This window comes from Ranitomeya variabilis, chromosome 1, assembly GCF_051348905.1.
Source record: "Ranitomeya variabilis isolate aRanVar5 chromosome 1, aRanVar5.hap1, whole genome shotgun sequence".
Lineage (NCBI taxonomy): Eukaryota > Metazoa > Chordata > Amphibia > Anura > Dendrobatidae > Ranitomeya > Ranitomeya variabilis.
The window spans coordinates 471,967,500-471,994,081 of record NC_135232.1 but is presented as its reverse complement, the minus strand read 5'-3'; the positions used below and the strand labels follow the sequence as shown (position 1 = coordinate 471,994,081).

Genomic DNA, 26,582 nt, shown 5'->3' with positions numbered 1-26,582 from the left:
TGCGCCGGAGCCGCGGCGTGAAGACCAGAAGAGGACGTCATGGAATGAAGATGGGAGGCGCTGTACCGGACCTGAGACACCCATCGGAGCGGGACCTCTTTCAGGTAAAATCGGCGGCTTATCTACAGCATTACAGAATTGTGCAGATAAGCCCCTGATGACGCGGTGAGCTTACCTCACCATCGATTTTGGGGGTGACAGGTTCCCTTTAAGATAAAGATGTGGGAGAGGCATCACTTTTCTCAGAACGGTACCGGTTTTCATTTGATATGTCACAAGACTGTTTCTTTATATTTTGTTTTGGAGAAATCAAATTCAAGCTTTTGATGCACAATTGTGAAAAAAAGCGTAGGTTCTAAAATTGTGAAAACATGCATGTGTGTTACTTGTGTTCTTGATTATATTTGTACAGGGATTCAACTTGGGACCTATCAAATTTGTATTTTTATTTTTTTTTAAGCCTTGAAATCATCTGATTTTATGTTTGTGTGAGTTTCTTCCTTTTTTATTTTCAAATTACAACTTATTGAATTCAACATTTATATGTAACAATAAAGAAACACACAAAAAAAATACCGAAGTGCCAGAATAAATACATCTTAATCATCATAACACAACTTGCGCAGCATTTTCAACCTGAATGCATTGAACAAGCCAAAAGAAAAAAGGTGATCTCATCCTCAAGTGTGGTTTTCTAAACACAGTCTCATCCTAATTATATGTTAAAAACAAGATTAAAAGAACCAATATGTTTACGACCTATATGGAACAATTTTTTTTTCTACTATATGGGCCCCTTCACACTGTGCAATCAAAGTCTGAACGAGCGTTCGATTTGTGACGTTTATCCGTCCTCCTTCCGAGGTTGCAAAGTGTGACATGGCGTTACGATTTGCGACGCAGCCCAGCATCGTACGATGTGAAAGAAAGAGCAGAACTTTCTTTCGTCGTAAATGTCTCGCTGTGGCGGTCGAAATCGTAGTATGTGACGGCGGTCATACGAGCTCGTAATGCGACTACGTGGGTTGGGCTTCCGCATACCTGTCTCCTGATTGGGCGTGACGTTTTAGCACGCCCATGCTGGTAATACGTCACGCTCGGAGTCGTAGGACTATGGCGGTGTGAAGGGTAGCGTACGATTGCGACGCGTGACGTTCACATCGCAACTACGTCAGAAAAAGCGTTAACATCGTAGAGTGTGACCGCTGGCTACGAGCTCGTACTGCGATGTCGAATATGACGCAAATGCGTCGTAATCGTAGCAGAATCGACCAGTGTGAAGGGGCCTTATCACTAAACATGTCATTTATGAAGTGTTTAAGAATAGTAGTAGTTAAATCCTTGTTCTATAAAATATAAACTAATCAAACAATTAATAGTAGGTTTTTACACTGGCCTGTTATCATCAATGTCCCTTCTAGTTGGTGAAATGTCATCTTGTCCATAAGCGCTTACTAGCAATGGCTGTTTCCTTCTGTGTCAGAGTATGTGCGGCCTGTCATGGTGTTCGGCTCCACCTGAGTTAAAGGGCCACTGTTACCCCCTCCAGCCGTTATACACTATGTTCCAAATTATTATGCAAATGACATTTTTCTCGGATTTTCCTAAATGGTCAGTGCAAATGACAGTCAGTCTCAGGAGGAAGTCATCAAGGCTCTAATGTTTGGCACTCAGGGAGGTGAGGGTCCCAGGACTTCTGAAACTGAGTGCCCGTATTGTCCCAGGTCAAAATTTCCTAGGACAGGTTCCCCAAACAGCGAGGACAGACCGATCACAAAAACGGTGCAGAGTATGCTCCAAGAGGGGAATCCAAAAGGGGAACTTACCATTATCAAACCTGCCCTGAAAAACCTAGCCTGCCTTTGCATTAACCCCTTAGTGACAGAGCCAATTTGGTACTTAATGACCGAGCCAATTTTTACAATTCTGACCAGTGTCACTTTATGAGGTTATAACTCTGGAACGCTTTATCGGATCCCGCTGATTCTGAGATTGTTTTTTCGTGACATGTTGTACTTCAAGTTAGTGGTAACATTTCTTCGATATTACTTGCGATTATTTATGAAAAAAATGGAAATATGGCGAAAATTTTTAAAATTTTGCAATTTTCAAACTTTGTATTTTTATGCCCTTAAATCAGAGAGATATGTCACAAAAAATAGTTAATAAATAACATTTCTCACATGTCTACTTTACATCAGCACAATTTTGGAAACAATTTTTTTTTTTGTTAGGGAGTTATAAGGGTTAAAAGTTGACCAGCAATTTCTCATTTTTACAACACCATGTTTTTTTTAGGGACCACATCACCTTTGAAGTGATTTTGAGGGGTCTATATGATAGAAAATAACCAAGTGTGACACCATTCTAAAAACTGCACCCCTCAAGCTGCTCAAAACCACATTCAAGAAGTTTATTAACCCTTTACGTACTTCACAGGAACTAAAACAATGTGGAAGAAAAAAATTAACATTTTACTTTTTTTTGCAAACATTTTACTTCAGAACCATTTTTTTTAATTTTCACAAGTGTAAAAACAGAAATTTAACCACAAATTTTGTTGTGCAATTTTTCCTGAGTACGCCGATACCCCATATGTGGAGGTAAACCACTGTTTGGGCGCACCGCAGAGCTTGGAAGTGAAGGAGCACCGTTTGACTGTTTCAATGCAGAATTGGCTGGAATTGAGATCGGACGCCATGTCGCGTTTGGAGAGCCCCTAATGTGCCTAAACAGTGGAAACCCCCCACAAGTGACACCATTTTGGAAACTAGACCCCCCAAGGAACTTATCTAGATGTGTGGTGAGCACTTTGAACCCCCAAGTGCTTCACAGAAGTTTATAACGTAGAGCCGTGAAAATAAAAAATCGCATTTGTTTTCACAAAAATGATTTTTTCGCCCACAAATTCTTATTTTCACAAAAGTAACAGGAGAAATTAGACCACAAAAGTTGTTGTGCAATTTCTCCTGAGTACGTCGATACCCCATATGTGGAGGTAAACCACTGTTTGGGCGCACCGCAGAGCTTGGAAGTGAAGGAGCACCGTTTGACTTTTTCAATGCAGAATTGGCTGGAATTGAGATCGGATGCCATGTCGCGTTTGGAGAGTCCCTGATGTGCCTAAACAGTGGAAACCCCCCACAAGTGATACCATTTTGGAAACTAGACCCCCCAAGGAACTTATCTAGATGTGTGGTGAGCACTTTGAACCCCCAAGTGCTTCACAGAAGTTTATAACGTAGAGCCGTGAAAATAAAAAATCTCATTTTTTCTACAAAAATGATCTTTTTGCCCCAAAATTTTTATTTTCACAAGGGTAACAGGAGAAATTAGACCACAAAAGTTGTTGTGCAATTTCTCCTGAGTACGTCGATACCCCATATGTGGAGGTAAACCACTGTTTGGGCGCACCGCAGAGCTTGGAAGTGAAGGAGCACCGTTTGACTTTTTCAATGCAGAATTGGCTGGAATTGAGATCGGATGCCATGTCGCGTTTGGAGAGTCCCTGATGTGCCTAAACAGTGGAAACCCCCCACAAGTGATACCATTTTGGAAACTAGACCCCCCAAGGAACTTATCTAGATGTGTGGTGAGCACTTTGAACCCCCAAGTGCTTCACAGAAGTTTATAACGTAGAGCCGTGAAAATAAAAAATCTCATTTTTTCTACAAAAATGATCTTTTTGCCCCCAAATTTTTATTTTCACAAGGGTAACAGGAGAAATTAGACCACAAAAGTTGTTGTGCAATTTCTCCTGAGTACGTCGATACCCCATATATGGGGGTAAACCACTGTTTGGGCGCACCGCAGAGCTTGGAAGAGAAGGAGTGTCGTTTTACTTTTTCAATGTAGAATTGGCTGGAATTGAGATCGGACGCCATGTCACGTTTGGAGAGCCGCTGATGTGCCTAAACAGTAGAGACCCCCCACATATGACACCATTTTGGAAACTAGACCCCTTAAGGAACTTATCTAGATGTGTGGTGAGCACTTTAAACCCCCAGGTGCTTCACAGAAGTTTATAACGTAGAGCCGTGAAAATAAAAAAATCGCATTTTTTCTACAAAAATGATCTTTTTGCCTCCAAATTTTTATTTTACCAAGGGTAACAGGAGAAAATGGACCCCAGAAGCTGTTGTACAATTTGTCTTGAGTACGCTGACACCCCATATGTGGGGGTAAACCACTGTTTGGGCGCATGGCTGAGCTCGGAAGCAAAGGAGCGCCATTTGACTTTTCAATGCAAAATTGACTGGAATTGAGATCGGACGCCATGTCGCGTTTGGAGAGCCCCTGATGTGCCTAAACAGCAGAAACCCCCCAAAAGTGACCCCATTTTGGAAACTAGACCCCCCATGGAACTTATCTAGATGTGTAGTGAGAACTTTGAATGCCCAAGTGCATCACAGAAGTTTATAATGCAGAGTCGTGAAAATAAAAAATATATATTTTTTAACAATAAAGATTTTTTAGCCCCCAAGTTTTTATTTTCACAAGGGTAACAAGAGAAATTGGACCCCAAAAGTTGTTGTCCAATTTGTCCTGAGTATGCTGGTACCCCATATGTGGGGGTAAACCACTGTTTGGGCGCATGGCAGAGCTCGGAAGGGAAGGAGTGCCATTTTGGAATGCAGACTTTGATAGAATTGTCTGCGGGCGTTATGTTGCCTTTGCAGACCCCTAATGTACCTAAACAGTAGAAACCCCCAACAAGTGACCCCATTTTGGAAAATAGACCCCCCAAGGAACTTATCTAGATATGTGGTGAGAACTTTGAATGCCCAAGTGCTTCACAGAAGTTTATAATGCAGAGTAGTGAAAATAAAAAATATTTTTTTTCCCACAAAAAAGATTTTTTTAGCCCCCAAATTTTTATTTTCACAAGGGTAACAAGAGAAATTGGACCCCAAAAGTTGTTGTCCAATTTGTCCTGAGTATGCTGGTACCCCATATGTGGGGGTAAACCACTGTTTGGGCGCACGGCAGAGCTCGGAAGGGAAGGAGCGCCATTTTGCAATGCAGACTTTGATAGAATTGTCTGCGGGTGTTATGTTGCGTTTGCAGACCCCTAATGTACCTAAACAGTAGAAACCCCCACAAGTGACCAAATTTTGGAAACTAGACCCCCTAAGGAACTTATCTAGATATGTGGTGAGAACTTTGAAAGCTCAAGTGCTTCACAGAAATTTATAATGCAGAGTAGTGAAAATAAAAAAAAATATTTTTTTCCAACAAAAAAGATTTTTAGCCCCCAAGTTTTTATTTTCACAAGGGTAACAGGAGAAATTGGACCCCAAAAGTTGTTGTCCAATTTATCCCGAGTACGCTGATGCCCCATATGTGGGGGTAAACCACTGTTTGGGCGCACGGCAGAGCTCAGAAGGGAGGGAGTACCATTTGACTTTTTTAGCGCAAAATTGGCTGTCGTGTTTGGAGACCCCCTGATGTACCTAAACAGTGGAAACCCCCCAATTCTAACTCCAACCCTAACCCCAACACAGCCCTAACCCTAATCTCAACCCGATCCATAATCCTAATCACAACCCTAACGATAATCACAACCCTAACCCCAAAACAGCCCTAATCTCAACCCTAACCATAACCCTAATCAAAACCCTAAATCCAACACACCCCTAACCCTAATCCTAACCCTAATCCCAACCCTAATCCCAAACGTAACACTAATCCCAACCCTAATCCAAACCCTAACCCTAATCCCAACTCTAACCCTAACTTTAGCCCCAACCCTAACTTTAGCCCCAACCCTAACCATAACTTTAGCCCCCGTCGTCACAAAAAAAGTTCAATGTAACCTTTTTTTTGTACGTCGCGTCCGCCATTTCCGCGGATGCGTGGCCGTAACTCTGCCCCCTCCACCCCAGGACATAGACTGGGCAGCGGATGCGTTGAAAAACTGCATCCGCTGCCCACGTTGTGCACAATTTTCACAACGTGCGTCGGTACATCGGGCCGACGCATTGCGACCGCCCCGTACCGACGCAAGTGTGAAAGAAGCCTTAGGCTACTTTCAGACATAGCGCATTTTTGAGCGCTATTTTGCGGGCGCTTTTCAAAAATGCGCAATGTCATTTTCGTCTGCCGGCAAAGTGAATGAGAAATTCACTTTGCCGTTCAGACACACCGCAAAAAAACGCGGCGCTTTTGTCTGCAAACACGCCGGCGTAAAAAGAATTGACATGTCAATTCTTTACGCAGCGGCGTGTCTGCGTATCCCCCTAGGGCCCCATATTACCTTCCACACACAGCGCCTTTGTCCTGGGTGTCGGCGTCTTTGTACGGAGGGGTTGACACCCAGGACCGGACGTGACATCGGACAGGAAGAGGGAAGCCCCCGCCCCCCAGTGAAGCAGCATGGAGTCCTTCTGTGTGTGTGTGTGTGCGTGTGTGTGCGTGTGTGTGCGTGTGTGTGTCCCCATGCGACGCTAGTGCCACCATTGTGCTAAGTCGCCGTATGGGACTACTACTCCCATCCGGTATTAGGATGGGAGAGTTGTCCCTGTGTCCGGCGACTTAGCACAATTGTAAAGTTACACAAAACACCTACACACAATACACATACATGACACACAGTACATACAACATATAACACAGAGTATATACTCACCAACAGCACACTTGTAGGCGAAGCCCTCGATCCTCCAGGAAAAAATCCAAAAATAATAAACCAAATTCATACTCCCTGTCCGCAGAATCCATAAAACGAGTGTCCCATGCCGATCGGCTGCTCTCCGGCGATACACTGCCAGGAGCGAAGCTCCTAACAGTGTATCGCGTACTGTTCCGGAGTTCAATGACTCCGGCGTCTTGGTTAACAGCAGTACAGCTGCGTTGAACTTTCCCACGCAGCACTGCCGTTAAGCGAGAGTGCCGGGGTCAATGACCGCCGGTAAACTCGCTCGCGCATGCGCAGTGACACACCGACAGGAACTATGGCTCCTGTCAGTGTGTTGCTGCAGCCGTGGAGAGCAGACATATCTCTGGATGTGTCTGTTCTCCATGGAAAATCTTGATACGTGGCACTTAAATATGTGGCAATTAAATACGTGACACGTGGCACTTATACGTGATACGTGTCACTTAAATACGTGGCACTGAAATACGTGGCACGTGGCACTTTGATACGTGGCACGTGGCACTTTGATACGTGGCACGTGGCACTTTGATACGTGGCACTGAAATATGTGGCACGTGGCACTTTGATACGTGGCACGTGTCACTTAAATACGTGGCACGTGGCACTGAAATATGTGGCACGTGGCACTTTGATACGTGGCACGTGTCTCTTAAATACGTGGCACGTGGCACTTTGATACGTGGCACGTGGCACTTTGATACGTGGCACGTGGCACTTTGATACGTGGCACGTGGCACTTTGATACGTGGCACTGAAATATGTGGCACGTGGCACTTTGATACGTGGCACGTGTCACTTAAATACGTGGCACGTGGCACTGAAATATGTGGGACACGTCGCACAAAAAAGTTACATGTAGTTTTTTTTGTGTCGACGGTCCGCCGAAGCACGACGCATCCATCGCACGACGGATGCGACATGTGGCAATCCGTCGCTAATGCAAGCCAATGGAGAAAAAACGCATCCTGCAAGCACTTTTGCAGGATGCGTTTTTTCTCCAACGACGCATTGCGACGGAAGCCAAAAAACGCTAGTGTGAAAGTAGCCTAACCCTAACCCTAGCCCTAACCCTAAATTTAGCCCCAACCCTAACCCTAACCCTAACTCTAACCCTAACCCTAACCCTAACCCTAATTTTAGCCCCAACTTGTCTTCTCCTGCCGGCCGGCAGATGGCAGCAGATGGCGGGCGCACTGCGCATGCGCCCGCCATGATGAAAAAGCCGGCTGGCAGGAGAAGACAGAAGAGGACCCAGGGACCCCGGGTGAGTATGATAGGGTCCCCGAATCCCCCTATTTCTCTGTCCTCTGATGTGCGATCACATCAGAGGACAGAGAAATAACTGATCGCTTTTTTTGCGGTCGCCGGTAAACTGTTAATTACCGGCGATCGCAAAGCAGGGGTCGGTGCAAATCGACCCCGATCATGTTCTTTGGGGTCTCGGCTACCCCCGGCAGCCGAGACCCCAAAGAACATCCGGGTGCCGGGCGGCGGGCGCACTGCGCGTGCGCCCGCCATTTTTTCCCGGAAAAAAGATGGCGGCGCCCATGGGGAGACACGAGGAGCACCGGGGGAGGTAGGTAAGTATTGGGGGGCTATTGGGGGCCATCGGGGACCACATTTCTCTGTCCTCCGATGTGCGATCACATCGGAGGACAGAGAAATTAAACGGCAAATCGCGTTTTTTTTTTTTTTTGTTGCGACCGCCGGTAAACGGTTAATTACCGGCGATCGCAACTCGGGGGTCGGTAAAAACCCCCCGAATCATGTTCTCTGGGGTCTCGGCTACCCTCGGCAACCGAGACCCCAGAGAAAATCCGACTCTGGGGGGCGCTATTCACTTTTTCCACAGCGCCGTTAATTAACGGCGCTGTGGTTTAAGTACCCTTAGCGGCCGCCGTTAAAAGGCGTATCGGCGGTCGTTAAGGGGTTAAGGATTGCTTCAAAGCATACCACTCATCCACAAATTAATAAAATTAGTTTATACCCTGTTGAAACAGCACTCTTTTATAATCTGATGTATCCCGCACACACACATTATCTTACACATAACACCACATTATAAATTCATACACCAGCAAAACCAAAATCATTATAATCATTACTATAAAACTACACCTTTAGATAAATTCCTTCAGGGGCATAGTTTCCAAAATAAGGTCACTTGTGAGAGATTTACACTGTTTAGGGGCTCTGCAAATGGGACATGACGCCCGCAAGCCATTCCATCAAAGTCTGCAATCTAAGCAGCAGAGAGATCCTTTTTATTTCCCATATTGCTTGAAACCTGTGACCTGCATAATAATGTGGAACATCATTTTTGAGTAGTTTTCCTTTAATTAGAATCACCTGGAAAACTAATTATCACATGTGTTTAAGATTGATTTCAGTGATCCATTGAGCCCTGAGACACAATACCATCCATGAGTTTATTTGAAAAACAAAACAATTAAATCTTTAAGACACTTAAATCCAATTTGCATAATAATTTGGAACACAGTGTAAACTAAAAGAGCCACCTTGTGCAGCAGTAATGCTGCATTCTAACAAGGTGGCTCTTTTAGTTTTTGGTGCATGTATTCCCAAAATAAAGCGTTTTATAACTTCTCCAAAATACCTGTCTTTCGCCAGGGAGGCAGGTCCTCACCCCCGTGCTTGACACGCCACACTGCCGTCACTCAAATCTTCAGGGGCGCCGCCCCCTCCACGCTGTTTTCGCATGAAATCCGGCGCCTGCGCTGTGTAGTACTGTCTGGTGCAGGCGCAGTGAGCTTTGGCCATCTGACTTCACAGCCAGGCTTGCAGACTGCGCGGCCGCCCTGCTTGTGGATCCCAGCCCCGCACTCTGCATAATGCATAACACAGTGCGGGGCTGGGATTCACAAGGTGGGTGGCCGCACAGGCGCAGTCTGCAAGCCTGGCTGTGACGTCAGACGGCCAGAGCTCACTGCGCCTGCACCAGACAGTACTACACAGCGCAGGCGCCGGATTTCATGCGAAAATAGCGCGGAGGGGCGGCGCCCCTGAAGATTTGAGTGACGGCAGTGTGGCGTGTCAAGCAGGGGGGTGAGGACCTGCCTCCCTGGCGAAAGACAGGTATTTTGGAGAAGTTATAAAACGCTTTATTTTGAGAATACATGCACCAAAAACTAAAAGAGCCACCTTGTTAGAATGCAGTATTACTGCTGCACAAGGTGGCTCTTTTAGTTTATAACGGCTGGAGGGGGTGACATCAGATATTAAAGGGCCACTTTTTGTAACTTTTACAATGTCTGGTTTTCTTGGATACACAAAGGACGGCGCTGGACCAGAAGGTGCAAAAAAGTCACGTCTACGTCTTCATTTTCACAATCTTTGGAGAGTCCAGTAGCCGCCACCAGCGCCAATCATATTCACAGGTCACATCACCAGTTATCTTGTGCCGCCTTCTACCACCTCATGGACTTCACTGTCTTTGCTGAATGAAAAAATCCTTGTTTTTATTTATGTTTCCCTACATGGAATTGTAAGACAACAGCCGCACTCACACTATAGATTTTCTGATGCCCCAGTCATATACACGCTACCAAAAATTCATAAATCCCTTGTCAATTCTCCTGGTCGACCTATCGTTGCCTCTACTGATTCCATTCTGGCTCCTATTTCCATTTACTTAGAGAAGGTCCTAACTCCTCTTACTAGGAAAACGAGGTCATTTATCCTTGACACGGGCCATTTTCTCCAAACCTTAAAACAATTCTCTCCCACGCCACCAGGGAGCACTCTTGTCACATTTGATGTCAAGAGTTTTTATACCTCTATTAAACACGACCTGGGCATAAAGGCAGTGGGAGACCTCCTCCAGCAGTCGGAATTTTAAAATAACTCCCGACATCTATGCCTTGATCTCTTATCTCTAGTTTTACGTAATAACTTTTTTCTGTTCGGTGACCAATATTATATACAGACCCAGGGCACCGCTATGGGGGCCAACGTAGCTCCGGCATTTGCAAAGATTTATATGGATGCCTATGAACATGCGTATGTCTACAACAACAATCCCTTCCAAACCCATAGCCTATGTTGGCTACGTTACATAGATGATATTTTTTGCTTATGGATTGGCCCACAGGATACTTTACTTACTTTCACTGAATATCTAACCTCCATTCGGCTGGAACTCCAGTTTACACTAAGGCTAGTTTCACACTAGCATTTTGAGGAGCTGCGGAGGGCTGCGGACTTCCTCTGTGAAGCCCCGCCCTTGGCCACACCTCCGCCGCTAGCTCCACCTACTTCTGCATGTGGCGTGCATGCGGCCTGCGTACCTATCTTTAACATTAGGTACGCAGGTCGTGCCGCTGTATGCGGATGCTTCCACATGCTTTGACAATGCGGCGACCAGCATAGAACGCAGCTTGTAGCAATTTTTTTTTTCTCCGCATCGTCAAAACGACGCATGCGGAAGCATCCGCATACAGCGGCACGACCTGCGTACCTTATGTTAAAGATAGGTACGCCGGCCACATGCATGCCGCATGTAGAAGTAGGCGGAGCTAGTGGCCGAGGGCGGGGCGTTACGGAGGAAGTCCGCAGCTCCTCAAAACGCTAGTGTGAAACTAGCCTAAATCATGATCCAACACAGATTTCATTTCTTGATACATTGGTCATCAAGGAATCCGATGGCTCCCTTACCACGGATGTCTTTTCCAAACCGACTGACTCAAATAGCTTACTCCATTACCAAAGTTGTCACCCGATCTCCACTAAACACAGCCTACCCTGTTCACAATTTAAACCTGTGGCATGCATAGTCTCGAAGCCTGATACATTACCTGAACGACTAGACGAGATGTCCCGTAAATTTACGGCTAGGCAGTACCCCAAGAGATTACTGGACAGAGAGAAAAAGCTGGCCCTAAGTCCATCTCCTAACCCAATGACCCAACCCAAACCTGAACGGGTTCCTTTCATTCATACCCATCACCCTGTTATGCCTAAGGTATATAGCGTAATTCGGAAACACTGGCCCATGCTAAAACGTTCATACCCCCACATCGAGGCTCTCTCAATACCACCACTTATGTGTAAACGAAGACCCAACAACATTAGAGATAAGAGTCGTGAAGGCTGACATAGCCAGCTCCTCTAGAGTACCCAGACAAACCTTCCTTGGTACGGAAAGGAGGGGTACTTTTCCCTGCCTAGGTTATGCAAGCTGCTCAAACGTCATTAAATCCAGTTCAATTACCCATCCCCATTCTGGCAAACAATATGAGATTAAGGGATTTTTCACATGCGAAACTAATAATGTGGCATACGTAATAAAATGCCCGTGGCCTGCTTTACGTTGGTGAGACGACGCAACACATCCACGATAGGATTGCTTCCCACAAATCGGTGTAAAAAAACGTGGCTTCCCCTTCCACATCACTTCGCATCTGCCAATCATTCAGTCTCCCAACTACGGTTCCAAGTACTCGAGCAGGTGGATAGACCACGCAGAGGTGGGAATCACATTAAACTATTACGTGAACGAGAATCCCACTGGATATACACTCTGCAAAACCTTACAAAGGCCTCAACCGGGAACTTGACCTAATTTTCTGATAGGAAACCAAGGGGCCACGGACCACTGCTATATTTTATTTTATTTGGATCTGACCTCCGCTATCTGTTATACCCGATCGGGGTAAGTACCCAGAAGCTCTTTTTTTACTTATGATTCCCTTATGTCATTTTTATTTCTATTTTTAATTTTTTATTTTTATTTTCATTTATTTTCATTCTCATTTTCCATCCATTTACATACTCTCATCTTTATCTTCCCTCTCCTACTCTTATCCATCTATTACCTTACTATCTCCTTTCCATCCCTCTACCATCTCCTTGTGTCTCTCTCTTATCTCCTATCAAGCATTCCTTCCCTCGGTCACATAGACTCCATCCTTCTTCAGCGATCCTTGCGCACACAATACCCGCCTTGTATATGCTTACCTCTTTCTATGTGTCCTCACCCCTGGCGTGCTCTGCGCATGTGCGTTCCCCTGCGACCGCACAGGTGCCATACCTGCGTTCCAGTCCCCTGGTCCGAGCCACCCACGGCGCATGCCCCATCTCTGTGCGCCTCTACCCTCATTCCCGCATTGTCTCACTGCGCAAGCGCCCTTCTCCTGCATTTCCTGCCCAGACGCTATATCTTCCCGCCTTCCACCCACACTGGTGCACATCACCACAGGGATCTCTATGCTCCGGACCCGCAGGTAACATACATTGTTTAGGACGCACACCATTATGCCTTTGGGCCATGTTTCCCACGTTGCTCACTTGTGTGTATTTCTTCAGCACAGACTGGGATTGCATCCCCTCCTCCAAGCTTGGCATAATATTGCATATACTACCATTAGGTATGTCTTCCATTATTCATTTCTTCCTCTCCTCCTCATCTTTGTTTTTTCAGTTATTTTTGTATTCTTTCCCCTCCCTCCTCCGCAGCTCAGCTTATTAGCCTGTATACAAAACTTTCTCCTACCGCGGTTTCTCCGAGTGCGGTGTCTTTCTCCTTATCATTCTACAACAAGGTCAGTCTATCTGCTTGATATCGCCCCTATGTACCATTCCAATTTATTATCATTTGTTGTTGCATACCGCTATGTATAGGTAGCCTCCTATCAGCTCTTACGCCTAGTCTTGCTTATGCTGGTACCATTGAATATGTCACATTTACCCTCCTCTAATTGGGCATTCATTGTACATAGTGTATATATTAATTATGTATATTTGTCACTGTATAGTTGTGCACATGGATTTCTTTGTTAATATTGGATGTCACATCGGTTCGGCGTTGTGATGTTTGTATATAGTTTCGGTATAACATGTCATACCTTTCTAATATATCTTGTCTTTATTGTCTCTTCTAGTGAGGTTTGACAAAGGCCCATTACGGGGTCGAAATGTTACCTCAACAACCCTTGTTGTTTTGCTACACCAACAAACATTTGTTTTATGCTTTACTGTGGTGAATAAATTTACTTATTTTTGCATCAGAAAATCTATAGTGCGAGTGCGGCTGTTGTCTAACAAATCTATGGCCTAACTGGATTATATCCAGGTTCAGCCCGCACCCGTGTCCCTTCCCTATCAGAGTGCACGCCATTCTACCTCAACTCCCTACATACAGTAGAATGACAGTGTGGCATTGCTGAGTCCCTGTGATGGGTTCGGCTTCCTGTAACCGATGTTTTCACAAACTCTCCTCCTCTTCGTAGTCCTGGTTTGTACAATGCATGAATTGGATGTTAAGAGTATTTTTCTCCCTCCATTTGAGGAGTTTCCTGGGTGATAAGATTTGGCGTGAATACGGCCTCTGGAGGCTCGAGCTGCCGGCCTGTCATCTGCTCTGCAGTCACTGTCTACCCATGCTCATTCTCAGGCTGAGCTCTAACAAAGCCTTCTCTGTCCTCTCCTGCTTCTAAGACTCTGTAACACAATAAAATAATACCGTAATATCTAACAATCATGGATTATTTGGTAAATATAGACCCCACACTGTTAGACCACAGGCTGAACAGATCTGAATTGGAGATTTTCGAACTGAGAGTGTAATAGTTTTATTTTCTAAAATATGATCCCATCACGATCCCAGCTTGTAGTTTGGTACAGATGTGGCTAGGAGCATAGCAGTCACATATACAGTTTAAAATTTTGAAATTACCGTATATACTCGAGTATAAGCCGAGATTTTCAGCCCAAATTTTTGGGCTGAAAGTGCCCCCTCGGCTTATACTCGAGTCACGGTCGGCGGTGGGGTCGGCGGGTGAGGGGGAGAGGGCGCTGATGCATACTCACCTAGTCCCGGCGCTCCTATCGCTCCCCCTGCCCGTCCCACGGTCTCCGGGTGCAGCAGCCTCTTCCCCTGAGCGGTCACATGGGACCGCTCATTAGAGAAATGAATAGGCTGCTCCACCTCCCATAGGGGCGGAGCCGCCTATTCATTTCTCTAATGAAGCGGTGCCGGTGACCGCTGATAGAGGAAGAGGCTGCGGCACCGAAGACCAGCTGTCCGGGGGAAGGAGCGGGACGCCGGGAGCAGGTAAGTATCGCATATTCACCTGTCCGCGTTCCACACGCCGGGCGCTGTCTCCATCTTCCCGGCGTCTCTCTCTCTCCTCACTGACTGTGCAGGTCAGAGGGCGCGATGACGCATATAGTGTGCGCGCCGCCCTCTGCCTGATCAGTCAGTGCAGGGAGACGCCGGGAAGATGGCGCCGAGGAGCTGCAAGAGAGGTGAGTATGTGTTTTATTATTTTTATTGCAGCAGCAGCACAGCTATGGGGCAATAATGGACGGTGCAGAGCACTATATGGCACAGCTATGGGGCAACGGTACAGAGCACTATATGGCACAGCTATGGGGCAACGGTGCAGAGCACTATATGGCACAGCTATGGGGCAGTAATGGTGCAGAGCACTATATGGCACAGCTATGGGGCAATGGTGCAGAGCACTGTATGGCACAGCTATGGGGCAACGGTGCAGAGCACTATATGGCACAGCTATGGGGCAGTAATGGTGCAGAGCACTATATGGCACAGCTATGGGGCAATAATGGTGCAGAGCACTATATGGCACAGCTATGGGGCAATAATGGTGCAGAGCACTGTATGGCACAGCTATGGGGCAATAATGGACGGTGCAGAGCACTATATGGCACAGCTATGGGGCAATAATGGTGCAGAGCACTGTATGGCACAGCTATGGGGCAATAATGGACGGTGCGGAGCACTATATGGCACAGCTATGGGGCAATAATGGTGCAGAGCACTGTATGGCACAGCTATGGGACAATAATGGTGCAGAGCACTATATGGCACAGCTATGGGGCAATAATGAACGGTGCAGAGCACTATATGGCACAGCTATGGGGCAATAATGGTGCAGAGCACTATATGGCACAGCTATGGGGCCATAATGAACAGTATGGAGCATCTATTTTTATTTTTGAAATTCACCGGTAGCTGCTGCATTTTCCACCCTAGGCTTATACTCGAGTCAATAAGTTTTCCCAGTTTTTTGTGGCAAAATTAGGGGGGTCGGCTTATACTCGGGTCGGCTTATACTCGAGTATATACGGTAAACACTATTTTTGGAAATGCGTTTTAAAATTTTGCGTTCACATGGGTAAAATATTATCAAAGATACTCTTGTGACATATCTGGTGAAAACCTATACAGTTCTGAGTAGAATGGTGTTTATTTTGTTTCTCTATCTTTTTTCTAGCCTGAGTTATGAGGAGAAATGTAAAGGCAGGCAACACCGAAATTCACACTTTTTCCGAACTTTGAAAATCAATTAAAAAAAAAATAAAAAATTCTAGAATTTTTTTTCTTCACATTTTGCATTCTCTGACACTATTACCAAATAACAAAATCTCAAAACAATTAAACATATAGATGTAAAAATCATTGGTTCACTTGACATGGAATGACCCATGTACACCAAAATGGTATCAATAAAAACATCAGCTTGGCACGCAAATAATAAGCCCTCACCCAGCCCCAGATCCTGAAAAATGGAGAAGCTATGAAAAAAAAAAAAACACATATTGAACGAAAAAACAAAAAAAAAAACAAAAATGGCTCTAAAGAGTAGCAAAAAAACGAACCTAGAATAGAAAAACCCAAGATGGTGAAGGGGTTAAAGACCCCCAGTACCACCAATCTTTCCAGGATTCAGTGCATTGTGGAGTCGAATTATGATGTCTGACTATACAGAATTACAAGACGTTCCATACCGTGCATAAGTGGCTCCAATTCACAACTTGTTTTAACACTTCACCATCAAGATCTTGCTTGAAGGTCTCCTTGTATATACTTGGCAGTTTGGCTAAAAGAATACCATGGCTGTGTTTGTTAAACAGATCTCGCAGGTTGCTCTGTATTATGGGAAGGTTAGGTTGAAAATTGCCAAGCAGAGGAGCTTTGCCTGAAGAGATCACGTTTGCTAAAACAGACAATGAAAGAGTTACATTACAGAACACTGACATGTCATTAAATACTAATAAGAAATAATTAAAACCTGCTCATTTCAGCAGGACCATCCCAATGACCATCTAATGATTATGGAGTCCTCCCAACTCGTCTGACATTAAAACGTGGGAGGTACAAGAGCTTCTCACAAAATTAAACTATCATCGAAAAGTTAAATTTATTTCCGTTCTTCAATACAAAAAGTGAAAAAAGAGATCTATTTCAAGTGTTTATTTCTGTTAATGTTGATGATTATGGCTTACAGCCAATGAAAACCCAAAAGTCATTATCTCAGTAAACTAGAATACTTTATAACACCAGCTTGAAAAATTATTTTAAAATCCAAAATGTTGGCCTACTGAAATGTATGTTCAGTAAATGCACTCAATACTTGGTCGGAGCTCCTTTTGCATCAATTACTGCATCAATGTGGCGTGGCATGGAGGAAATCAGTCTGTGGCACTGCTGAGGTGTTATGGAAGCCCAGGTTGCTTTGATAGCAGCCTTCAGCTCGTCTGCATTGTTGGGTCTGGTGTCTCATCTTCCTCTTGATAATACCCTATAGATTTTCTATGGTGTTAAGGTCAGGCGAGTTTGCTGCCCAATCAAGCACAGTGAATGGCCTTTTCTTAATCCTTTCAAGGTTGTGGTTATCTCCGTTGCTTGAGCACCTTTTTCTAACACATTTTTTCTTTCCACTCAACTTTCCATTAATATGCTTGGATACAGCACTCTGAACAGCCAGCTCCTTTAGCGATGACCTTTTGTGGCTTACCCTCCTTGTGGAGTGTGTCAGTGACTGCCTTCTGGACATCTGTCAAGTCAGCAGTCTTCCCCATGATTGTGGAGCCTACTGAAACAGACTAAGAGACCTTTTTAAATGCATAGGAAGCCTTTACAGGTGTTTTTTGTTATTCGAATTTACTGAGATAATGACTTCTGGGTTTCATTGGCTGTAAGCCATAATCATCAACATTAACAGAAACACTTGAAACAGATCACTGTTTGTGATGACTCTATAGAATATATGAGTTTTCACTTTTTGTACTGAAGAACTGAAATAAATTAACTTTTCGATGATATTCTAATTTTGTGAGAAGGACCTGTGTATATTTCATGCAATGATTTTTGTGTTATTCGCATTACACTACACGCCTCCAATCAAAAATGCATGCATGCTCGGCCAACATGTGTAGCTTTTCTACACAGGGTTTGGAAGACATAGCAGTTGGCCAAACACTTGCTCGGTTATCTAAGGTATATAAGCAATTCATAAACTTCTGTTAGTGAAGACTTATCACGCTAAATATTCAAATTCTGGATCAATTTGTGGCAAAAAAGTGTTTTTAATATGCACTGAAAAATCTCTTTTCTCATAGGATTCATTGGTGTATGGAGAGAACATGGGTGTTGACTGATGCCACTAAACAGAAAAAATTAGTTCCTCACATGCAGCTGGGCCAGGGAGCTTTGATCTTCTATCAGTTTTGGTGAGCAAGGGAAACGGTAGGCTGATTTAAAGGAGTTGTTTATATTATATATTTATTGCTTATGAGACCTGTCACCACAGGAAAAAGAAAAAAAAAACAAGGGTATGTGTGGATGATCCGGAAGTGGCAGCGGTTTGGTCGAAGCAAATGTACACTGCGACCAAAGAACTGCAGTCTACTGAACGCAGGTGAATCCGCATGTGTTCACTGAACTGTGCGGATTCACTGAGTCCAATACATTGTATAGGTGAAATTTCTGTTTTGGAGGCTCGCGTCTCCGCTAGAGAAATTGACATACTGCGGTCTGGAGAGACCCGCATGTCCGTCTCAGTGGGAGATCCGCGGGGGTCTGCGGACACAGGATTTCTTGAAATCCCATCCAGTATGCTCTAAGGGTTGGACGCTGCACAAGTACACAGCGTCTAACTAGCAGCATTTACTGATCGTGTGAACATACCCTTAATCTGCAGATATGGTGCTAACCTTCAAATTAATTGCTTTATTATGAAGGCTGGCACCTGCACGTAGTCGAACACTGTGGGGGGAAAACTAACTATTCAACTTGCAGCATTCTAGTTTTAGTCACAGCTCTGAGAATACAAAGCGGCAGCTGTAACCAAGCCGGGGGCCGAGGGTGCGGTTACAGCCGCCCCTCAGTTAAGTCAGAGCTTTTGACTGAACCAGCACTGACACCGCCTCCGTGACTGAAACCACACCATGATTCTGCATTGGGGCTGTCAGTCAGGGATGGCGGTGTTATTTCAGTTGGGGGGTGGAATCGGCGTGAGGTCAGTCACTGCTCCAAGTATACAGAGAGGCAGCTGTAACTGTGCTCCTAGCCCTGGCTGACGCTTGCCGTACATTATGGTTGACTGACAGCCAGGGTTGTGGCGCAGTTCCAGTCACCGCTCTGTATACTCAGAGCTATGACAGAACCAGAGCAGTCACTGCTCCAGTGACTGAAAGTGGAACGCTGCAGAGAGAATAAAGTCCATTTTCTTCCATCTTCGTTCAGCGAAGTGCAGGTGTCAGGCGGGTTAAGAATGTTATTAAACTGCAGATTAATATTTTTGTGGTGACATGTTCCCTTTAAGTAGCTACAAAAGCAGAGCCAAAAAACGATTTGTCGGATTCTTTAGATAAACATCTCATGTTGATGGTAAACCAGAGGATTTGTATAAGCGAGATACGGTAGGAATGGATGACCATTTAGAAAGATCAGCAGAAGAATGTCCAAATGTTTAAGCTTTTGAATATGCCTCTCTGGGTCTTTCCATTGCCTGGACGGGACCTCATCAAACTTCATAAAGTTACTGATGTTTCTGAGGTTGTATTTTATTCTCTTGAAGCTCTGAATGTTATTAAAATGAATAAAGCTGTAAACCAAGTTTCTAATTTTAGGGGCATGGTCAATGTCCATTTAGAATTCTGAATAAGACTGTCAGGAGAGGGAGAGCGGGTTGTAGAAAGTGCATAGAAAAGAATGACAGAAGGGGCCACAGAGAAAGACAGAGCTTGGAAGCCTGTTTCGTGTGGGTGATCTGCCATGCCAAGAGGTCTCAGCTTGTGGTTCTGACTAAATCTGGGAAGTGGCAAGAGTACCAGTGGTGGAAAAAAAGTGAAAATAAGCTTTATCGTGTAGTATATAGACAGTTGCGCCTCACTGACTAGCTGACAAGTCAGTTTGACCACTGGAAGATTCAGAGAAAAAGGAAATAAAAGGATCCATTGGCTAATTTCTGGTAAAAAGGTTCAGATCTTTATTTGACATGATTAAAAACGAATTGTCCAGACAATAGGGCACTTTTTTAAATTATGTGGACAATTAGTTTTTAATCATGTGAAATAAAGATCTGAAACTTTTTTTTTTACCAGAAATTAGCCAATGGATCCTTCCACCCCATCTCTACCAGTGGTGGTAGTGGTGATTAAGTAGACGCTCCACAACAGTATCCAGGGATTGGGAAACTGGTTTGTTCAGACAGCAACTGAGTTAATAGGTTAGGAAAAGCACTGCACTGTTGCCATGAGGAATGCTCCTGTGCGGCCTTAACTGGGGTGGTGGGCATACACAGGCAGAACAGATCAAATAAGGCTAGTCTGAGCGGAAAAGGTACGTGCATAACAGGTAAGGATGGATGGGTGCCATGGCTGGCATGGGTGCTCTTCCCTCGAATCAGATATCGTGAAAGACAAAAGAAAGGGGGGTGACACACAGAAAAGCTGTCAAATGTGTTGAGCGAACCAAAGCCAGGTTAATGACAACCCCTGGGTATAAGGCAGAGCCTACTGAGACATGCCCGAGTCTGGGTCCAAATATCAGGTGTCTGGTCTTGGGTACGCATTGGCAGGCCTAAAATAAAGTAGACAGGAAGAATCAGCGATGGAGGTGGCACTAGCAGAGAGGTACTTAGAAATGCAGATGTCTGAGCAGCTTTGCAGGGCAACCACAGCTGCTGACACAGAGCCCAAAGAGGAGCAGCAAATCACCAGGAATCAAAGTAGATGAAGATAGAGAAATGCCCAGGAGGGCCAGAGCATGAGGGCTCTAGACAAGGCCGCAAACTGCAAGCCACGTGCAGCACAGAAGAGCAGGGAAGAGGCAAAGTCATGGCAAGCTGGGAAAGGTGTTGCAAGATGTCCTGCTGCACGTCAGCAAGAGGGATACTGGAGAGACCACCGCAGAGAGCGTGCCAGCCAGAGGGAGGGAGCACTATTCACCCACACTGCAAAGGCTGGGGTATCAACCCTCACTGTTCAGAGGTCCACAGCACAAATCAAAAGTCTGATGGGACTGAGGGGAGAAAAATGATAATTACTTACGGGTAATTTGATTTTCCAGATCCATGACAGCACCGGTACATGAGAGATGGTCCCGCCCCCAAGAACAGGAAACCTGCATAGGAGATAAAAGATGGGGGCGGCACCTCTCTCCTCAGTTTGTTTACAGAGAATGTAAGGTAACCGCTATGTTAGTTTTAGGCATATATACATTATTTTAAACTCCAAGACTATTTATCTATTGTTACGTTAAGTGGTTATTACCCCATCTTTTGTTTGTGGGGTTTTTTTTGTTTGTTTTTTTTTTTTAAGAGATTTGTTGTTTTTTTTAAGATTTTTTTTTTTTTTTTTGTGAATCACACACCATCACCAAGATAGGGCGGGAACTAGAGCGGTGCTGTCATGGATCTGGAAAATCAAATTACCCGTAAGTAATTATCATTTTTTCCCTTCCCCATGACAGCACCGGTACATGAGAGGAAGAAATAGAAAGAACCTCTAGGGTGGGACAACGGCAGATAGTACTTTTCTACCAAAGGCAAGATCTGATAGCCCTAGATTTAATCTATAATGGCGGAAGAAAGTAGAGGGTGAAGACCATACTGCTGCATTACAGATTTGCTCTATCGATGCATTTGCCCTCTCTGCCCAAGATGTGGAAATAGCCCTAGTAGAGTGGGCCGTAACACCAGGTGGAGGGACCTGCCCCGAAGAGGAATAGGAAAGTGATATAGCCATACGGAGCCATCGTGCAATGGTTGATTTTGTGGCCTTTTTTCCCCTGTTTGCCCCCTGAAAGGAGACAAAAAGAGCTGAAGACTGTCGCCATGGTTTTGTCACTTCTATATATTGAAGTAGGCAACGTCTGACGTCCAAGCAATGGAAGGTTTCTTCTCCCTGGGATTTTGGATTGGCACAAAATGAAGGCAAGACTATCTCCTGGTCCCTGTGAAATTTCGAGTTGACCTTTGGTAAGAAGGCCGGATCAGATTTTATAATTACCCTGTCCTCTAGAAATGTAGTGTAAGGAGGGTCTATAGATATAGCCTGAAGCTCACTAATGCGTCTGGCTGAGGTAAGGGCAATGAGAAGGACCGTTTTTAAAGTTAGAGCTTTTTCCGATATGGAGGAAAGAGGCTCAAAAGGAGAGGTGGTCAAGGCATTTAAAACTAAATTTAAATCCCAGGGAGCGACCTTTGGACGAGGTTTAAATGGTCTGGCTGTAAAGGAGGCCCGAATGAACCTATACACCCAGGGGTGATCAGCCAATTTTTGGTCAAACAGAGCGCTAAGCGCCGAGACTTGCACTTTTAGGGTGCTGGTAGATAATCCTCTCTCCAGCCCCTTTTGGAGAAATTCTAGGATTTCTGATATAGGGACTTTCTGAACGGTATCTGTTATCCGTCGGCCTGAGAATTCTAAAAATTTTCCCCATACCCTTTGGTATTTATCAGCCGTGATCTTCTTTCTACTGGACAGTAGAGTAGTAACCAACGGATCCGAGAACCCCTTTGCTAGCAGAAGTCCCCTCTCAAGTTCCAAGCAGTAAGGTGTAGGCTGTGAACCTGAGGATGTGTCACTGGACCCTGGTGCAGAAGGTTTGGAACCTCTGGAAGTATCCATGGGTCCGAGATGGACATACGTCTGAGCCAAGTGAACCAAGCTCTCTTTGGCCAGAAGGGTGCGATTAAGATTATGCGTGATTTCTCTTCTCGGATCTTCTTCAGGACTGTGGGGATTAATGGGATTGGGGGAAACGCATAGGCTAGTTGGAATCTCCATTGGTGCAGTAACGCATCTACTCCTTCCGGGTTTTCTTTCGGGTTTAGAGAGTAGAATCTTTCTACTTTTCGATTCTGCCTTGTGGAAAAAAGATCCACTTGAGGAAGCCCCCAGATGGCACAGATTTCTCCAAATATTTTTTGATTTAGCGACCACTCGCCTTGGTGCAGGACGTGACGACTCAGAAAATCTGCGACAAAGTTGTCCGACCCCTTTAAGTGAGTACTTGTAAGAGATAAAAGGTGGTTTTCGGCCCAAAAAAATAGTCTTCCTGCTTCTTCCATTAGGGGACTTGATCTGGTTCCCCCCTGTCGATTTATATACGACACCGTTGTGCTGTTGCCGGACAACACTACCAGATGTTTTCCTTTGACATCCTCTTCCGTTTGAAGAATCGCTTGCCTTACCGCTGTTAATTCCTTCAAGTTTGAGGAGGCTAATTGCATTTGTGGATCCCATAGACCCTGTAGGATCCGATCTGATAGGTGTGCCCCCCAACCTAACGGGCTCGCATCCGTGGTTAGTACCACCGGATTCTGGATTGACCATGGGACCCCTTTTTTTAGATTTTCGGAATCTAGCCACCAGCTTAGAGAGTGCCGTACATGTTGTGACAATACGATTCTTCGATTTAAGTTGTAAGGTATTTTTGTTTGTTCTGACAGGATCTGCCACTGTAGGTCCCTTGAATGAAGTTGTGCCCATTGGACTGCTGGAATTGTTGCAGTTAGCATACCTAGGAGGGACATGGCTTCCCTCACCGAGACATATTGGGCCACCTGTATTTGTCTTACTCGTTGTTTTATGGCCTCGACTTTTCTGTCTGGAAGGATACAGACTTGTCTGATTGAATTTAATTGTATCCCCAAGAACTCTTGTATCTGGACCGGAATCAATCTTGATTTTTTTAAGTTTATTATCCACCCTAGTTTGGTAAGCAGCTCTCGTACTGTCGTAACTGCTTTTATGCAATCTTCTTGATTGTCGGCTATAAGGAGGAAATCGTCCAAATAGGGCACTAGTAGAATGTTTTCTCTCCTTACGAAGGATGCTACTTCCGAAATTATTTTTGTAAAAATACGAGGAGCCACTGATACCCCAAAGGGGAGACATTGGTATTGTAGGTGGGTGTAGACCTGCCCCAGCTGCACAACCAACCTCAGGAATTGTTGATGCTCTCTGCTGATTTGCACATGATAATAGGCATCGGTAAGGTCTATGACTGCCATGTAACATCCTGGATACAGCAGTTTTACCGCCGTTCTCAGAGTCTCCATTTTGAATTTTTCCACTCGGATGAATTTGTTTAATTCTTTTAAGTTGAAAATTGTTCTTAATGACCCATCCGGTTTTGGAGTGAGGAAAAGGGTGCTGTAAAACCCCCTCCCTATTTCCTGTGGAGGTACTCTTACCAGGACTTTTTTGTCTAAAAGAAGACGAACTTCTTTCTCGAGAACTAACTGGTTCTTTTTGGACACCCGAGTAACTTTTATTCGGTGAGGAGGCAGGGAGATGAAGTTTAATCGTAGGCCGTCTGATAAGTTGATTATCCATGGAGACGGCTGTAAGGTTACCCACTGATGGACAAAAAACCGTAACCTTCCTCCCACCTGGAATATGGCGTAATTGTTTGGGATCTGGTTTTGGAGGTTTATTGAAAAGAAACCCTCTTTCTCTTTTTTCACCCCAGGGTTTCCCCCGTGTGGTTCTATCCGTTGGGCGGCCCCGGCCTCTACCCGATCCTCGAAAGGACCGACGATTGTCATACCAACGTCGTTTAAAGAAGGGAGGTGGAGGAAAGTGTTTCTTCTTGTCCACCGCTTTTTCTAAAATTTCATCTAAAGCCCTGCCGAATAAATATTGCCCCTCACAGGGTACAGCACAGAGCTTCACTTTTGATTGAAAATCAGCATTCCAGTTTTTTAACCATAACGCTCTTCTTCCTGAATTAGAGAGGGCACTAGCCCGGGCAGCAAACCGTACCGAATCAATGGCAGCGTCCGCCAGGAATCCCGCTGCATTTTGAAGTGGAGGGATGACTTCTAGAAGTCTGTCTCTTGGACACTTGTTTTTTATTTGGTCGCTTAGTTCCTCCAGCCATTTAACCATGGCACGGGCAGTGCAGGTAGCCGCTACTCCAGGCTTGAACACCCAAGTTGAGGCTTCCCAGGCTGATTTTAGAAAGGCATCCGCCTTTTTATCTAGGGGGTCTTTTAGGGCCCCCATATCCTCGAAGGGAAGTGCTATGCCCCTGGAGGTACTTGCGATAGCCGCATCCAACCTAGGCGCTTTTTCCCATTTCTCGCAAATTTCCTCATCAAAGGGATATTTACGTTTTAAGGCCTGGGGAACTGAAATCCTCTTATTCGGTTTTTTCCATTCTTTTTTGATAAGATTTAATATGTTATCGTGAAAAGGGAAAACTTTCCGTTTTTTATCCTCTAAATTACTGAACATGGAGTCCTGAATCGTTTGCTTTTCTTTTGGCGTCTCAACCCCCAGGGTGGACCTGACCAGTTTTAGCAACTTCCCCATGTCTTCTGATAACATATATGGCCGGCCACACTCTTCATCTGAAGAGTCCAGGTCCGAACCCTCCTCGGGCGTAAGTTCCCCCAGTTCACCCTCGGATTCTACATCAGATATTTGGGCAGGCGTAGAGGGTGGGTTTACGGAGCTCTGCAATCCATGATGTTTTAACTGCTCCTTTACTGTGCTCTGCACCTCGTTTCTCACAATATCCTTTATACTCTGAAGTAAAGATGATGACTCTTCGGATACAGTTTTTTCTATGCATGAGCGGCACATACGCTTCTCATATGCTTTGGGAAGGCTTCTATCACAGAGTGCACACACTTTATGCTTTTGTTTAGAGGTAACTTTCTTTCCCTGCATATATATATATATACAAAGGCACTCACCCACCGGACCCTTAGTACCACGACAGGCTGTGGGTTCTCTGCTGGGATCGCTGATTCCTTTGGATCTGCCATCTTGCAGGAGACCGTTACCGGTGCCTGCTTGCCGCCTTGTAGTTTAAATATGGCCGGCCAGGAAGCGGTGTGTGCGCCCCTGAACTTCCTCCCCCCCCGGGGAGTGTCAGCACACCGCTCCTTCAGCTTACAGCGTCACTTCCGGTTCTCACCCGGAAGTTCCTCCATTCACTCGGCGCCAGCGTCGTGATGGACACGCTTTCAGTTTCTCCCCCAGCCCAGCCTCCGGCCAGGAGCGGACGCCGGGGAGTCCGCAGTGGGGAGGACGCACATGCAGCCAGGTATGGAGGCGACGCGCGCACGCCGCCGCCGCTGCTCCCACCGCGGACCTCGGTCAGAGACCGGCCTTAGCAAGGGAGACCTCTCCCCATGCAGCACCGCAGGTTCCCCGCAAGAACAGGAAACCAAACTGAGGAGAGAGGTGCCGCCCCCATCTTTTATCTCCTATGCAGGTTTCCTGTTCTTGGGGGCGGGACCATCTCTCATGTACCGGTGCTGTCATGGGGAAGGGAAAATTATGGCTCTTTCAGAATCATTCCTTCTTCCTGCAGTAGAGGTGACAGAGCAGAGGGGGTCACCCTGTGTGTTCTTTCCCAAAGTTATAGAAAATAAACGGGGCAAATAAAGACTAGTGAACAGGGGGAAGGAACACACACTAAGGAAGAAACAGAATCCAGATCTGTAAGTGCCTTCTACATAACCCTAAAAACTGGTTTAGCCTGTTGCCAGTAGTAGGTGGGTGTACTCTTCATAGCAGTTGACTTTCTGCTATTAGTGTAAGCCACAAGGTGGCAGCAGCCAACACTGAGCACTGGGACCCCTGACAATTTTGTGCCATTTTTTATGCAGCCTGTGTCACAAAATCGCTGGGG

General features: G+C 45.3%; 1 protein-coding gene across 1 annotated transcript in view; it reads right to left on the bottom strand.

Moving 5' to 3' along the window:
- TDRD7 (tudor domain containing 7) overlaps positions 1-26,582 on the bottom strand; it is a 123,729-nt gene that overhangs the window by 60,552 nt on the left and 36,595 nt on the right. The window contains exon 6 of the mRNA XM_077250660.1: positions 16,430-16,638. Within this exon, the coding sequence (XP_077106775.1) occupies positions 16,430-16,638 (209 nt within the window). The remainder of the gene's footprint in view (positions 1-16,429; positions 16,639-26,582) is intronic.